At 39.4% G+C, this 17699-nt stretch overlaps 1 protein-coding gene across 1 annotated transcript in view; it reads left to right on the top strand.

The window, feature by feature from the left end:
* LOC306848749 (FERM domain-containing protein 3-like) overlaps window positions 1-6410 on the top strand; it is a gene marked incomplete at its 5' end in the record, with an annotated part of 48794 nt that extends 42384 nt beyond the window's left edge. Inside the window, one exon of the mRNA XM_079383491.1 lies at window positions 4457-6410. Within this exon, the coding sequence (XP_079239617.1) occupies window positions 4457-5115 (659 nt within the window). The 3' untranslated portion in view covers window positions 5116-6410. The remainder of the gene's footprint in view (window positions 1-4456) is intronic.
* Between the last annotated feature and the right edge of the window lie 11289 nt (window positions 6411-17699).

The raw sequence follows: 17699 nt of genomic DNA, 5'->3' as shown, positions 1-17699 counted from the left end.
CTTAATTATAACTTTAACTGTGGTGTGTTATTCAAATATTTAATATATTTAAAATATACTAAATTGCAACCTCATTACAAATATTTAATAATTGCATAAATAAATGACAATCAAGTTTCAATAGCAATGACATTAATAAAGTATATTTTAATTTACAATAATGGCTTGAGAGTACATTCAGCACTTAAATTAAATATAAAGATGTACTTAAGCCCTATTTATGTATATCAAAAAAGCACTGTTGAGTTCAACTACTTGCATTTAATAAACTATAATACAATTGCAAATAATGAGCATGTAAGTGTCCAAAATCATTAATCTGAGTTCTCACTAAAGTATATTATTTTAAAGTACATTATTTCTGTAACAAGTACTGAACTGCACTTATTTTTCACATGGAAGTGTCTCATTATAAACTCAGTTTTGCCTTTGTTTTTTAAAGAAAAGAAGGGACAAGTTGAAAATGTTTGTGGTAATCCACATTATGCTTAAAATACTATCAACTGAGCTTAACTCGTACTAAACCTAGTATTCCTTTAGTTGAACACAAAATGAGATTTGTGAGCTCCAGTGGAGGGGAACATTATTCTGCTCTGTTATCCCTTTAATATCTGGTCATGAAGTATTAATAAAATAATAAAAGGAGTCAGAGGTTGTTCCAGATACGTGTGATGTCTGCTGGCTGTTGTACTGCGGACTGGATCTTTTTACCATAATCAGCCGCTGTGATTAGCAAAGCCTTGTGCTATGACTGATGCTGTATAAATAGCTCATCCTGCATTTGGGCTGATCCGGCCCCTAATGCCCCGACTTTGTTCACATGTCCGCTATCCGGTGAAGTAAAGGCTCCTATGAGCCTTAACCCATCCAGAAGAGTCAGGGACAGTGTTCGACATCATTAAAGTCAGCAGGAGCTGTGAGCGAGGTGTTGATATGGAGGTTCTTGGAGAGCAGGGGGAGCGTGTGGTGGGTTGTGAGGAAGGTCTAAGGGAGGCGGATGTAGATGAGGTTCTGGATGAATGTTTGGAGGAGCGAGGAGATGCCATGCGCTGTCAGGTGAAGATCACCACACGTCACAACCTGCAGCTCCGCATGGCCAACTACACGGCGCGAGGCGTCTACGTGCGGCTGCTCAGCCACGGAGACCGCATCTCAGGAACCGGTACGGAAGCTTCCCGAATCCTGCTGAAATCATGATTTACCAATGCTAGCATCCGATAGCAGTGATTGTACAGATGGACTAGATCATTTCGACTTCCTTTCTTCATTGAATAGCAATTTTACGTCAATCTGAAAACTCATGCCAAAATGAACATTTTGTCACCCTTTACTTACTCATGTCGCTCCAAAGTTGGAAAAAATTAGTTGTTTTGAAAATGGACAAATTTTATATTTTTGTACCAACATTCTTCAAAATATCTTCTTTATGTTCTGCAGAAATAAGTAAGTCATGCAGGTTTGGAATGACATGAGGATGAGTAAATTATTTTTGGTTGAACTCTTCTTATAAGGCAGCAGAAAACATTCGACTCCAATGGGGGTAGCTTAACAATGAAATAACTGACAAAATTAAACACTACGTAAACATCTTAAGATAATTAATTTTCAAAAATGATAATTCTGTCATCATTTACTCATTCCAAACCCGTATGAAACTCTTCTGTTGAGGAAAAAATAAGATATTTTGAAGAATGTAACAGTTGACTGTAGCCAGTATGTTCTTTCCATAACACTGAAACAGAATTAATTACTAAACCACAACATTGTAGTAAAATAGTGTAGTCATTAAATTATTAGCTCAGGAGCTCAGGTTTTCAAAACAAGGACAGATTAAATTTTTTTTATAAATGATGATACATTTCAATTTATAAATGTCTTAATATTTGGTTTCTTTTTTACGGAAGCGTATTGCATTCACTTGAGGAAAAAAAAATCTACTCTGTTTTTCTGAATTAACGAGTTAATTATGTCAGAATTACGAGATAATTTTTCATGAAAAAAAAGTTTTTGCTCTGTTTTTCTGAATTAATGACTTAATTATCTCAGAATTACGAGATAATTTTTCATTAAAAAAAGTTTTTGCTCTGTTTTTCTGAATTAATGACTTAATTATCTCAGAATTACGAGATCATTTTTCATAAAAAAAAAAGTTTTTGCTCTGTTTTTCTGAATTAATGACTTAATTATCTCGTGATTCTGAGATAATTAAGTCGTTAATTCAGAAAAACAGAGTAGATTTTTTTTCCTCAAGTGAATGCAATACGCTTCCGTACTTTTTGCATGTTCTTATGAACTAAAATGTTATTTTCAGCATCTAAAATTAGTAAAATTTGTAAAATTGAGTGAATGTGACATGAAATAATGACTAATTTTTATTTATTTATTTTTATATTTATTTTTAATCAAAAGACAAACTATGTGTACTATTATTATTATTATTATTATGTATTTATTTATTTTAAATGGAGATGACTATGAGTGATTTGAGTGATAAAATGAACTATGAGTGATTTGGTGATAAAATGAAAGGATAACTGTGGCTTTACCAAACAGAAGTGGTAAATGAATTAACATAGTTGTAGTTTCAAATAAAATACTTAAGAGGCATTAACTTTTATTTAATTTGTTGTGATTGTTGCACAGACAATGAAGTTTTATTCAGAAAATGAAGAAAAAAATTTTTTACTTTATACTTTGCTTTGATGACACATAATAGGATGTCAACTTTTGTGTCAAATGACATTTTTCTCTTTTCTTTTTCATTTATGTCTTTCACATTCTTTAGAAGAATCTGCCTCAGATTTAGTTATTGTTGCATCTAACTGTTGCCATGGTAGCCATGCTGGTCTGTTGCTAGTGACGACTGTTTCCTCCTCCTGGGTTAAATGGCTCTTTATGTGTCGCTATGGTGACATCTTCTCTTTGCCTTAAGTGTGTTTCTGTGTAAGCTGTTCGATAGATAACTCATGATTATCCAATTAGTTTGACTAATATTACATTTCAGGAACTGTTAAGCGGCTGTCAGTGCTGATGCCTTGAAATCTGGTACATCCTGTCAATGAGGGAACAATTAATGAATGCTTTTCATCCAACAATCCAGTTTTTATCTGAAGAGATGTGCATTATTTTTCGACAGTATGTTAAATGTCATAGTGAAATGAGAGGATGGTTAGGTCAGAGGACAGTGCAGAGCTCTGTGTGTGTTAGAGAATAGTTGCATGGAGAAGCATCGACGTCACGGACAACTTAGCTGGGAGACTCGTCTTAATCCACACTAGTCAGGCAGCTGGGTCTATATTTAGACCGGACTTGTCCAAAGAACAGGCTACAGCCATGCCTCTCAACTGCTGGATAAACACACAAACAACATATACACGAGAAGAGCAATAGATGTGAAATATTTAGATCATTTCTTTAAAGTATTTTATTGAATTCTCTCTCTCTCTCTATAACATTTCATAACTTGAAATAAAAGTTAATAATTATTAAAGTTAAGATTTTTTTATTTATTTCAGCTAGTTGCATTAATGATATCAATAGAAATGAACTGAAACAAAACTATATAGACATATTTTTAATAAACAAAAATGAATACAAATGACAAAATCACACAGTTAAATGACAAAAAATTTAAATGAAAATCTGAAAATATAAAGAGTAAAAACTACTAAAACAAGTGAATTGTTTTGTGCCAAACCAGTTATATTCTAAAGGTTTTGGGATTTAATTTTACTGGTTTTTAATGCAAAAATGTCCTTATTAATATTATGACGAATATTCTTACTAATCATTAGTATTCTTAGTATCAGTATTACTGATGCCCGCTCCCTGATGCCTGCGTTTTATATACAGTATAATTACCCGACGATATAACTGCGAGAGAAAGTATTTAAATATATATTTTCCTCCCTGTGCTTCCTTCTTGCTGAAGAGCCGTACTGTGAAACAGCCAATCAGAGCAGAGCTCAACATTGAGCAGCACTGTGAAACAGCCAATCAGAGCAGAGCTCATTATTATTCATGACCCTGCCAAATAAGCCAATAACAGACCGTTTCATTCTAGGGAGAAATCCTAGGGTTGTAAATGGACATGTAAAATCGTTTTCTGGAGATTTTTTGCCCTTACCTAAGCCACATACCTTCTGTGTAGATATCAGAGAACAATTTAAAATACTGTATCAATGCTTTCTATGGCACCTTTAAAGTTCACCCATTCTGTCATCATTTACTCAGAACGTATTTTAAAGAATTAGGGTGACCAAACACTTGATGGTCCCCATTGACTTCCATAGTATTTGTTTCCATTCTGTGGAAGTCAGTGTGGACCAGCAACTGTTTGGTCACCCACATTCTTCAAAATATGAAAAAAATGATGACAGAATTTTCATTTTGGGGCAAACTGTCCCTTTAAGGGTGAACTTTCAGTGATTAACACAAGCAGTTGTTCACTCTGCAGGACTCTTGGCTTTGAAAGACTCAGTTCATCTGTCTCCACTGAAACCATCGGTCACTCCTGAGGAGGCGGAGATGGAGGAGAGGGAAAACCACGTTCAGGACAGACGTGAAGATGAGGTGGCCAACAGGATGAGAGCGTATGAGGAAAGGAGAGAGATACACGTAGACCATGAAGATGAAGCGTGCTCGGCTCTCACCATATCTGACACAGCATACAGCCCATGTGCCAGCATGGTGCCCACACCGGTGGAGGAGAGCCAGGGTGGGCTAGACCTGCTGTTCCAGAGTCCCGTGCGCCTGCTGAAGGAGCTGCATGCCGACCCAGAGATGCAACTGGAGCTCCAGGTCGAGAGGGAGAGGGAGAGGGAAGTGGCCAGAGAGGCGTTGGGTCAGTCGCTGTGCAGCCCGTCGAGTGGACGGCAGCAGATGCAGGCGTGTCTGCGCAGTGCCGCCCGTCTGGTGGTGATGGCCACGGGTCTCCTCATGATTCTGCTGCCCCTGCTGCTCGTGCTGCTGGAGTCGGACCTGGACATCTCGTTCTTGCATGACATCCGACAGACACCCGAGTTTGAGCAGTTCCATTACGAGTACTACTGCCCCCTGCGCCGCTGGTTCCTCTGCAAACTGGAACTCATGATGGAGCAGCTTTGGGGCGACTGAGGCTCGGCGGGAAATACAGGGAACGGGGGGCGGGAATATAATGGACAGGACAGGTTTGCTCTCCTACATCACATGGTTTATTCATTCACATCTTTTGTGGATCACGCCTATACGTTCTCATAGCAGTAATGGAGGCAGTTTCCTAGCGGTTGCGCTGTAGTTGTCTAGTGTTTTAGCCATAACGTTAGACAGCGGACAGCAGCAAGGGCCTTTAAATGCTTCATTAAAGCTGTATGACATGCACAGCTTTGGTAGAAATGCATTGGAACATCATACATTTCAACAATGATGATGGATGCTTTTTCAATATCTTCATTCATTTCATCTGCCTGTTGTCATAAACTTAAAACAGAGTGTCAGTCAGGGTCCAAAATGAACTTTTTGTCCTACGTTTCAATGGTGAGTGATTTTATTTTACAGGTTTTTCTTTGTTTTGTTGTCCTATGACTATTAATAAGCCCCCTTTCTCTCTATATACAGTCCTGACGTTTAAGTTGTCATAAGATGCAATTTTTTTTCTTTTGTAGACTATTTGAACAGTATCTCTTTGATTTGATTCACCTATAATCAGCAAGGGTCACTGTTTAAACGAGTTAGGTTAACTGGCCTGTAAAACTGTTTACTTATCCACCAAAGCCAATTTTCATTTACATTTGATGCTTGTCAAAGTTAATTGTGGACCCTGATGCCGGTTTGAGTGTGAAATCCTGTATAAACACATATGAAGAGTTCATTTCAAATGAGTTGATGTCTTTGACTCAGTCAACCTCCATAACAACACAAATGATGCACGTCAAATGTAGAAGAGGCACAGACAGGTAATGAGCTCAGACCCGCTTCCCTAAATCAAGACTTATTTTCTTAAAAATCAAATCACAGCTATTAAGATGAGCAGATTCTGACCTCATAACACTGTATTGGAATAAATCTTTGCCTCTCGCAGAGCAACACAGATATGAGAGAGAGGGCAAGCTATACATGCTAAAAACTTAATATCCTGTTTTTAAAATTTTATACATTTTTATGTGACGCTTACAGTTACTTATATATTTCAGCAAAAAAAGCTTATGTTATTTAAACTGATTTACACTAAAAGTAGGTGGTATAGAAGTGAAATATTTTTATTATCACCAACAATTTACCTTAAAATGCTGTGCTGTGTTTTTATATAGAATAGCACAAAGTATAAAACATTTTTTCTTTTTCAGATTTTCAGATGTCTTGAGCAGATGTAATAGCAGGTTGCTAGTACATTTGAGAGGCTCTTAACTGATCACTGCAATCACACAACATCCATAAACACAAAATACATAAAAAAGATGCATGAAACCGCCACAAATCCAAATATTTCACATATATATAAAAAAAACAACAACAAAAAAACATAAGTGTTGTCTCAATACCATTTTGTGGAAGTCAAACGATTGAACGTATTCAAACAATGAAAGTGCAGCTAATAAAATTGGATTTACAAACTATGTCCATTTGGCCCAAACAATGGAAAACTACATTTCATTTGCACAACTGGCTTTTCTTTATACATTTTATTATTATTATTATTTATTGGTAAATGCAGGCTGTTTTGTATGGAAGCTTGTTTCCGCCACAGGATAAAATTAATAAAAGGGTAATTGCAACTTTTTACCTTTTCTGACTTTTTTTTTCTCAGAATTCTGAGTTCATATCTCATAATTCTGATTTCAGAATTGCCCGATATATACTCACAAATTTGAGAAAAAATGTCTTAATTACAAGATGCATACTAACCAATTTAAAAAAAAAAAAAAAAAAAAGTCGTGACGTATTGTCAAGTATGGTGACCCATACTCGAAATTGGTGCTCTGCGTTTAACCCATCCAAGTGCACACACACAGCAGTGAGTAGTGAACAAATCCACACACACACACACACACACACACACACCGTGAACACACACCCGGAGCAGTGGGCAGCCATGCTGCAGCGCCCGGGGAGCAATTGGGGGTTCGGTGCCTTGCTCAAGGGCACCTCAGTCGTGGTATTGAGGGTGGAGAGAGCGCTGGACATTCCCTCCCCCCACCTACAATTCCTGCCGGCCGGGGCTCGAACTCGCAACCTTTCGATTACGAGTCCGACTCTCTAACCATTAGGCCACGACTTCCCCCGGAAAAGTGTCTAAATTGTGAAATATAAACTCGCAAATTTGAGGAAAAGAGACTAAATTGTTAGATATAATATCACAAATTTGAGGAAAAGAGGCTAAATTGTTAGATATAATATCACAAATTTGAGGAAAAGAGGCTAAATTGTTAGATATAAACAAAAATTTGAGGAGAGTCTGAATTGTGAGATATAAACAAAAATTTGAGGAGAGTCTGAATTGTGAGATATAAACACAAATTTCAGGAGAGTCTGAATTGTGAGATATAAACAAAAATTTGAGGAGAGTCTGAATTGTGAGATATAAACACAAATTTGAGGAAAGAGTCTGAATTGTGAGATATAAACACAAATTTGAAGAGAGTCTGAATTGTGAGATATAAACACAAATTTGAAGAGAGTCTGAATTGTGAGATATAAACACAAATTTGAAGAGAGTCTGAATTGTGAGATATAAACACAAATTTGAGGAGAGTCTGAATTGTGAGATATAAACACAAATTTCAGGAGAGTCTGAATTGTGAGATATAAACAAAAATTTGAGGAGAGTCTGAATTGTGAGATATAAACACAAATTTGAGGAAAGAGTCTGAATTGTGAGATATAAACACAAATTTGAAGAGAGTCTGAATTGTGAGATATAAACACAAATTTGAGGAGAGTCTGAATTGTGAGATATAAACACAAATTTGAGGAGAGTCTGAATTGTGAGATATAAACACAAATTTGAAGAGAGTCTGAATTGTGAGATATAAACACAAATTTGAAGAGAGTCTGAATTGTGAGATATAAACACAAATTTGAGGAGAGTCTGAATTGTGAGATATAAACACAAATTTGAGGAGAGTCTGAATTGTGAGATATAAACACAAATTTGAGGAGAGTCTGAATTGTGAGATATAAACACAAATTTGAGGAGAGTCTGAATTGTGAGATATAAACACAAATTTGAGGAGAGTCTGAATTGTGAGATATAAACACAAATTTGAGGAAAGAGTCTGAATTGTGAGATATAAACACAAATTTGAGGAGAGTCTGAATTGTGAGATATAAACACAAATTTGAGGAGAGTCTGAATTGTGAGATATAAACACAAATTTGAGGAGAGTCTGAATTGTGAGATATAAACACAAATTTGAGGAGAGTCTGAATTGTGAGATATAAACACAAATTTGAGGAGAGTCTGAATTGTGAGATATAAACACAAATTTGAGGAGAGTCTGAATTGTGAGATATAAACACAAATTTGAGGAGAGTCTGAATTGTGAGATATAAACACAAATTTGAGGAGAGTCTGAATTGTGAGATATAAACACAAATTTGAGGAAAGAGTCTGAATTGTGAGATATAAACACAAATTTGAGGAAAGAGTCTGAATTGTGAGATATAAACTCACAAATTTGAGGAGAGTCTGAATTGTGGGATATAAACTCACACATTTGAGGAAAGAGTCTGAATTTTGAGATATATACTCACAAATTGTGAGAAGTCAGACTTGCCTTTTTCATTTTTGTTTATTTGTTTGTGGAAAAAAATACAATAAAATAGCTAAATGTAAATTACAAATTCTGAGAAAAAACTCTAAATTGCAAGTTATAAATACCTTTATTTATTTATTATTTTAATTCTGTGGAGGGAAAAAAGCTTCCATATTTTTTTTTCAGTAATCAGTGAAGGGTTTCAGTCATTCATGCAGAACACAGTTTGATTTTTTTGATTGAATTGATTTAATCGTGAGAATGTGTTTTTTCCCCGACTTAGCTTCTCTTTGGATATCATGTTTTTTTGTTTTTAATTTTTAGTTATATACCCATGCAGGTCCTTGCACTACCATACTGCATTTTCAACACTGGTGTTTTGCATAATGCCAAACCTGAAGAACCTGTGAAGACTTGCTCCATTTACTCTTTTTATGTATTTAATTAAATCAAAGCTAGTACATGACCTGATTACATTTGCGTTTCCTTCAGAGGTCCAGGATGAGACAGATGTCTTCCGGACTGGTTGGCTCACAACGCAGCACATTAACTAATCAAATTAACACGGCTACTTGTGATGCAAATCTGATGTGACATCACATCTGTTGCTGAGGTGATAGCAAAAGGGCTAATGACACATTTCTGTCAATGCATCATGCTCAACAGAGTTGTAGTTTGAATCCAGTTCAACATAAACCCAGATCACTGACATTTACTGTCTAACAGCAGGTGGCGCTCTCAGGAACGAATGTCAAATACTGAAGGATCTTTATTTTTTGATAAAAAAAAATAAAACAAAACGAATATGCATATTAGAATACAGGCATTTATACAGCTATGATACCACAAAGTAAATATTTGATTGCTATTGTATGTTATATGTGGCTCGTGTGGTTGATATTCATACAGGCTCATATTTATTCACCATTACAAAGTGTGCATCATCAAATCAGAATCATACTGCATACACATCATACTGCATACATATCAATGTAAATTAATAGATCTGATATATCATGAATACATTTTTTTTTTAAAGATTATTTTGTATACACTACCAGTCAAAACCTTGGACACGGTTAACTGAATTTATGTCAAGATTTGTCATAAATTTGTATGCATGTAATTAACATAAATTCATATAGATTTATTAACATTAATTCATACTGTTATTTCATTAGTATTAATATTTAACCTCTCCCTCCAAAAAAATATATTAAATTATATTAAGTTTATTCAATTACTATGTACTAAACATTTATTCAGGCATGTAATAAAATCCAATTATTTTATACATACATGTTTTTTCATTACACTTTAATTTTAAAAATACCTGCATGTAATTTTCTGTAATTATATCTATAATTACAAAGTTTTTTGCTAAACAACATTAACACAATAAGTACATCTTTAATTGATTAATTAATGTATTACTTATTTTAAGTAATAGTTAGAAACACTTAAAGTGGGATGTAATATTTGATTAATTTTAAACAATTTAATTTTGATCTAATGTCTTATGGATAAATAGTAACAGAAAATTTGGTCCCACTTTATATTAGGTGGCCTTAACTACTGTGTACTTACATTTAAATGAATCATTTGATACAATGCACTTATTGTGTACATACATGTTTTTACATTGTACTTTAAAAAATAAAAAAAACCTATATGCAATTACATTTGTAATTAATTTCTGTAATTATATTTATAATTACACTGTTTACCCATCCCTTACACCAGGGATGGGGAACGTTGATCCTGGAGGGCCACTCTCTTGCAGAGTTTAGTTCCAACCCTGAAAAAAAAAAAAAAACTAACTACATCCTGAAGACCTTGATTAGCTGGTTCAGGTGTGTTTGATTAGGGTTGAAGCTAAACTCTGCAGGGACACCGGCCCTCCAGGATCAACGTTCCCCACCCCTGCCTTACACCTTAACGCACCCTATGTACTTGCATCAAAAAATAAGTACAATGTACTTATTGTGTTCATATTGTATTGCAAAACACTTTTGCTGCTATTGAGGTGGGATATGGATAAGGTTAGGGAAAAGTTTGGTGGTATGGGTAGGCCCATACCACTAAAGTAGTTAAGGCCAATTAATATAAAGTGTGACCGAAAATTTTAATTTGATTTCAATTTGATTTGTTTTTATTTAATGCCATGTTATTTTGTCACTATGTAATTTCTACACTTCCATTTGCGCTCTTTCATAGTTTTAATGACTAATTAATTGTGATTAACATTAAAAAGGTGTGTCCAAACTTTTCTCCGGTAGTGAAAACATCCACATAAACTGAAAGTAGATGTGTACATTAAAACACAGACTAGTTCTCTTTGAGTTCCTCACTTCTGCATGTATAACATATGTAAATACTGAGACAAGAAAACGTCATTCTCATCTCTCACGTGTCTGACCTCGTGTATTCAGCTAGCTCATCTAAGTCTTACTTGTACAGTATATGATCATATAGGACTATGAAAAGGACATGAAGCCTTTATTCTATTGTGTTGCGTTCAGGTTTCTCTGGGCTCAGCTCAGGGTTGAGTCATATTTATTGATAGATTCATGAAGCAGCCAATAATAGAGATACAACACTGATGCTTTGTTCTGATGCTGCTGTCAATGTCGTGGGTCTCATTATAATAAAATCATCACATATGTGCAAAGTGTAAATAATAGATAGTCATGCTTTGTGCTTTAATGTGTGTTATCATGACCAATGAAAGCAGAGAAGCAGAGGCCACATTCAATCGATCTGCTAGAGGAAGCCTGAGCTTCGGGTTGATTGAATTTGCCCATTAACCTGAACATCTCTTATCATATATGGTAGTGTGGCAAAATATAGATGTCCAAACTCATTTTAATTGGCCAGAGGGTGAACATATTTCATATAGCATTCAGAAATGTCATGCACTGGAATTTGTGTTTATTGTTTTTGTAGCCTTGCTATTCTGTTGCATGATGGGACACCGAGACAAATTTAACTGATTCCTTTGTTATATGTTTGGTAGAACTGTGATTTTATTTGCCTACACACATACAAAACTGAACACTGATAGAAATTGAATTTTTTTTTTTTTTTTTTTTTTTATTCCAGCATTTGTTGACTGAACAACGCAATTGTCATGTTTTCAAATGTTCATTAGTAATTAACGTTTCTGGTGAATTCTTACAAAGCCTTTAAAAAACACCATATCAGGGTTATAATGTACCCAAAAAACAAAACAAAAAAACCCTAATATATATATATATATATATATATATATATTGCTTAATATTAATTTGCATTATTAGTATTAAGAGAATTAGGCTAATTTAACATTGTGAAAAGAAAAAAAAATGTGCAGTATTTCTACATCTTCGCAGTGTTTCTGATTAAAAACAAAAACATTGCTTGCGGAGAGAATGTTTTTGATTGCTCAGTATAATGAAGATCATCACTGAGAATGAGAATTACAAACAAGCTCAAATGAAAACATCCAGATGCATTACAGTGACTTAGGAATTATCATGACAATAATGTCACTATGCAAAAAAAAAAAAAAAAAAAATGTTTATGTTTATAACCAATGGTGATTGAGCCCGACAAAAGGGGGGGGGGGTTGCTATATAAGTCAGCCCGAAGCGCCATTTCATTAGAATCAACGACTGAAGCGACAGCCATCGATTCGCATGCAGCTACAGCACGGCCAGGGAACCGAGGTTACGTGAGTAACCAGAGTATTCCCTATTGAAAGGGAACTCCCGTTGCGTCTTCAGATTTCATTGACGACTGCTAATGGGGAGTATATCCAGTAGCGCCGTGCTATAAGCAGTAGCAAAACTAAGCCTGCTCCGTGAGCTCAGCTCAGGCACACTCAGAGTGGGCCCCACGAGTCCAAGCTATAAGAGACCTGAGAAGTATCTAAGGTCTGCTTATCATAAGCCTTGTCCACCCAAAGGGAAAAAGAGGACTAAGCTGATAACACCATCCTGCAGGGCAGGGATGTCCAAACTGTAGAATCTAATTAAGGTCGACGGCGACAACCATCCGGCAGCCGCACAAATCTCCCCAATAGTGATTCCGTTGGACCACGCCCAGGGAGAGGCCATTCCGTGGAGTGGGCCCTCACACCTATAGGGCACTGTACGCACGCTGAGGTATAGACCAGGGCGATAGCCTCTACTATCCAATGGGATAGCCTTTGCTTTGGGACCGGCAGCCCCTTAGAGCGGCCTCCAAAGCACACAAAGAGCTGTTCGGACTGTCTAAATGACTTAGAACGCCCAAAGTACCGGACTGGGCATGGCAAGTTGGGAGTCGATCAACCTCCCGTCGAGCGGCCAGACATGAAGGCTCCACAGTTCCGGCTGGGGATGCCAAATCTTGCCTTGCGCTTGTGAGAGAAGATCTCTCCTCAGTGGAATCGACCACGGTGCTGCCGTCAGCAGCTGGATCATCTCTGGGAACCAGACTTGGTTCAAGGAGAGGGAGAGAGCACTTAGTTTCTCTGATCTGCCTGATAACCTGAGGTAGCAGGGCGATCGGAGGGAATGCGTACAGGCGGGTGTTGGGCCAATCGTGGGCCAGAGCATCCTGCTGTTTCGAAAAATAGGTTGAGCAGTGACAGTTGTCTTCGGAGGCAAAGAGGTCGACCTCTGCCTTGCCGAAGACTGACCAGATCAGTTAAACCGTCTGAGGATGTAGCCTCCATTCCCCTGGAGCTACATTGTCTCTTGACAACATGTCCGCTCCTTGGTTTATGTGGTTGCCCGGCACATAAATCGCTCGTAACGAGAGTAAATCCTTCTGTGCCCAACGCATTAGACTTCGAGTCATCCTGTGAAGAGGCGTGACCTGAGGCCACCTTGGTGGTTGATGTAGGCTACCACTGTTGTGTTGTCCGACCGGATCAGGACATGATGTCCTCTTAAGGCTGGCAGGAAGGTCTTCAGGGCCAGACAAACAGCCATCATTTCGAGGCAGTTGATATGCAGGCGTCGCTCGAGGGTCGTCCTGGAGCCGTATGCTGGATTTCCCTCATACAGAGCACCCCAGCCTGAGGTCCTCCTGGAGGTCGTCCCAAATTGAACGCCTGACTGAAACAGGCGAGAAGTTGTCCAAGGGGCCACAGCTTTGAGGCAGCGGTGGGCTACCTTGATGTGAGCATGGCCCAGGCGCCAGGCGTGGGACAGAACGTGAGCTTTTAGCCAAAATTGGAGGGGCCTCATATGCAGCAGGCCCAGAGGAATTACTGAGGAGGCAGCGGCCATGAGGCCGAGCATCCTCTGGAAGGCTTTGAGGGGACGCGAACCCTAAGCGCTTTCAACCCTAAGCGCTCCAGGTGGTCGAGCAACAACGACCTGTGAACGATCAGTTGCTGTTCTGAGTCGGCCAGCACCAGCCAGTCGTCGAGGTAGTTCAATATGTGGACTCCCATCTGTCTCAGAGGGGAAAGAGCTATGCACTTCGTAAAAGTGCAGGAGGCCAGGTACAGACTAAACGAGAGGACTGTATTCTGATAGGCCATCCCCTCGAACGCGAATCTCAAGAACAGTCTGTGACGGGGCACTATTTGGATGTGAAAGTAAGCATCTTTCAGATCCACAGACAGGAGGATCTGCGCGAGGATCTGCTTCAGAGTTAACATTCTGAACGGCCGTCGCATGAGGGCTCCATTCAGAAGTCTGAGATCAAGGATCGGTCTGAGCCCACCGTCTTTTTTGGGAACGAGGAAGTAGCGGCTGTAAAAGACTGATTTGCTGTCCGCTAAGGGGGGCGTTTCCACGGCACCCTTTGCAAGCATTGTGCATATCTTGGCTCGGAGAATGTGAGATTCGTAGTCCTGCACAAAGGTCTGCACCACGCCGCGGAATGCAGTTGGCCTGCGAGCAAACTGGAGTGAGTAGCCTCGTTCTATAGTCTCTAGAACCCAACTCGACATACCTGGGATGGCCTTCCAAGCAGGTTCTATTTTTATTAATGACATAATGCCGCCCCCAGGTGAAGAAATTACATTTGTGGATATTTTCATCGAGGGCAGCTCGCCTTGCGCGGAGCTGGCCCTCGTGAGTGATTTTGCCTTTAGTAATGATTGTTCACTGCCTGAAGGGGGAGAACAGACATGCACGAGAGGCTTTATTAATTAATGGCAATTTGTTGCCGACAGGGGAAGAACTGACATGTGTGAGTGTAGGGAGAGGAAATTTGCTCTTTATTGTATGTGGGTCCGCTATCACAGCGGTAGTTTGGGGCACACAATGCAATGACAGGACGTGATCTGTTACAATATCTCCACCTCTCAGAGACATTCGAAGGGGTGGGGAATAACTGCGAGCTAACTCGAGGGGATTCCGGCGTCCGCGAGAATGAACGCTCTCCTTTTCCTCTTTGCACGCAGATCAGGACGACTTCTGAGGCCCAGGGTCCAGTGTTACGCAAGGGCGGGGGCCCTGACGCTTGGAGAAGGGATTCATCTTTGCTGATCTGGAACGCTGTCGAAGCCCCGGCTCCGGTTTTTGCGAGAGCTGAGGCTGCGCTGGTTTCTCAGGCTGCTGAGTGGAAGCTGGCTTGGGGCGGCTTGAAACAGTCTCTGTGCTGGAACGCTTGGGCAGGAAATGACGCAGTGCTTGCGACGTCTTCTTCTGCCTCGGTGAAGTGCCCTGTGAAGCCATCCACAGCTGGACCGAAGAGTCCTTTGGGCTAGACCAGAGAATCAAGGAAGGCAGCATGCAGAGCCAAGTCCATGGCCATTCGGAGCTCCGCGAATGTGCCGTGATCTTGGCCAGACTCGTCCAAATCACGGAGAAGTTTGGCCTGAAATACTTGGAATATGGACATAGTATGCAGGGCTGAACCGGCCTGGCCAGCCACTGCATAGGCTCTGTTGGCGAGCGTTGACGTCATTCTGCAGGGCTTTGAAGGATGCGTTGTTGTCTTCAGTCCATGGCTCGTCTGCGGAAGCAGATGTGCAGCCATCGCCTCCTCGAGAGGGAGCAGCTTGCAATATCCTTTTTCCTCAGCGCTGTCAACAGTGGTGAGAACTGCTGAAGCGCAAGGATTAACACATGCCGAATAGGGGGCTCGCCAGGTTTTAGTGAGCTCCTCGTGGACCTCTGGCATGAAGGGAGTTGGTCGCTGTCGATGGGAAGGCTGACGGCGATCTTTGAGGAACCACTCGTCGAGGAGGCTGGGGGCGGGCTCATCCGGGGCCGTCCATGCCAGGCCCAGCTCTTCCACAGCACGATAGAGGATGCGGATCAGCTCCGAGTCCACGCTAGGGTGCGCAGACTGCGATGGACGGGGAGCTTCGGGCTCTTCGCCGGAACAACCCAGCGTCAGATGCCGTCAAGGACATAGTTTCGTCAACGGCTATCTCCTCCGTCGCACCGAAGGAAACCAGGCCACTCGCATCCGACGAGGGGCGCTGCTCCTTCCGTGTGAAGCACACTGGCGGTGTGAGGCGCTGCAGGGAGAGTGGAGTGCATGGGCGTTGGGCCGACGCAGAACCGCTCGCATCTGAGAGAGAACTTCCGCTGTTTTTTCCTGAGAGGAGATGGGGGAACGGAGCAGGGAGGATTGCCCTCATGAAAAAAGGCAATCCGCGAGCGAAAGTGAGCAAGGTTCATATCCAGTGAGGACACGAAGCCCCGGTGAGTGCAGCCTCTGCGTGGGCAACGCCCAGACATTCGATGCACTTGTCGTGCCTGTCAGCATTATGCAGGGGATCTCTGCACAAGCTACACTTGTGAAGCGACATTTGCAGCAACGCACTTTGAATTTGCTCAGAAATTTGCTCTTTTCCTCGCCGGATGGCCGCAGGGCAAATCGTCCACTGCCGATGGCTGGATTCGACGGGGGGAGCGGTGAAGGGCAGCGTAGAGCAGGTAAGCTTTCTTCAGCTTCTTATAGAGTCAGCGAAGAGATGGTCTCGTCACTGAAGGAGAGGATTCTGATGAAATGGCGCTTCGGGCTGATTTATATAGCAAGTGCAACCCCCCCCACACACAAATGTTAACCAATCTGGCTTCAGTAAAAGAGTAAACAGGAGTTTTCCCATTAGCAGTCATCAATGAAATTTGATGACACAACAGGAGTTCCCTTTCGATAGGGAGCCACATATTGCCCTTTAAAAACTGATATAATAAAAAAGAAAATATGCAAATTAACTGAACATCTGGAAAATGCTTGTATATGTTTTTTTGTTTGTTTTGTTTGTTTCTTTAGAGGTTTGAGATTTTTTGACTATTTGGTGATTTCACTACGTATGTGAATTGTGTTTTGTTTGCATGTTTAGCAGCATTATAAATGTTTCAGTTTTTAACAGTCTGTCATTTAATTTAAAAATACAACTCTGGGAGTAGTTACCAGATTCACTGGGAATCGCCTTATTAAATTTGTAAAATGATTTTTGATTGTTTATGTTAAAAACAAATGTTTTATATGTTAGTACTGCCACAATAAAATTGGAGTGAAAACATTGCAATGTTTATTTTTGCTTAAGATTTGAAATTTCAACCAACATTTTATATTAAACACATTTCTGATAGATAACAGTGAAATGAAATGAGCTTGAAATGAAAACATAAAAAAGAAATACAAACAAGACATGAGGATTCAAATGTTACTGACATGTCATTCATATAATTGTGATTTTTAACAAATGCTTTCCTGCAAGAAAATATTTTTATAGTAAAAAGTGTGCACTGTTTATTACAGAATATGTAGTGAACCCAACATTAAAAGCCAGCTGTGCTGTAGTGAAATGCATAAAGCTATGATAATATCCACAAAAGCTTGTCAATCTGTTTTAAAATGTACTGGATCAGAGGTGACATTTTCAAAAATATATATATATTTTTTTGGGGGGTTATATATATATATATATATATATATATACACACTATATTGCCAAAAGTATTGGGTCACCCCCTTCTAATGAACATGTTTGACTACTTTAGTAATTTCCATGAGTACAAATCT

Source organism: Barbus barbus (assembly GCF_936440315.1).
Source record: "Barbus barbus genome assembly, chromosome: 28".
Lineage (NCBI taxonomy): Eukaryota > Metazoa > Chordata > Actinopteri > Cypriniformes > Cyprinidae > Barbus > Barbus barbus.
Note: the sequence above shows the minus strand (reverse complement) of the source record. Positions and strands in the feature narration are given on the sequence as shown.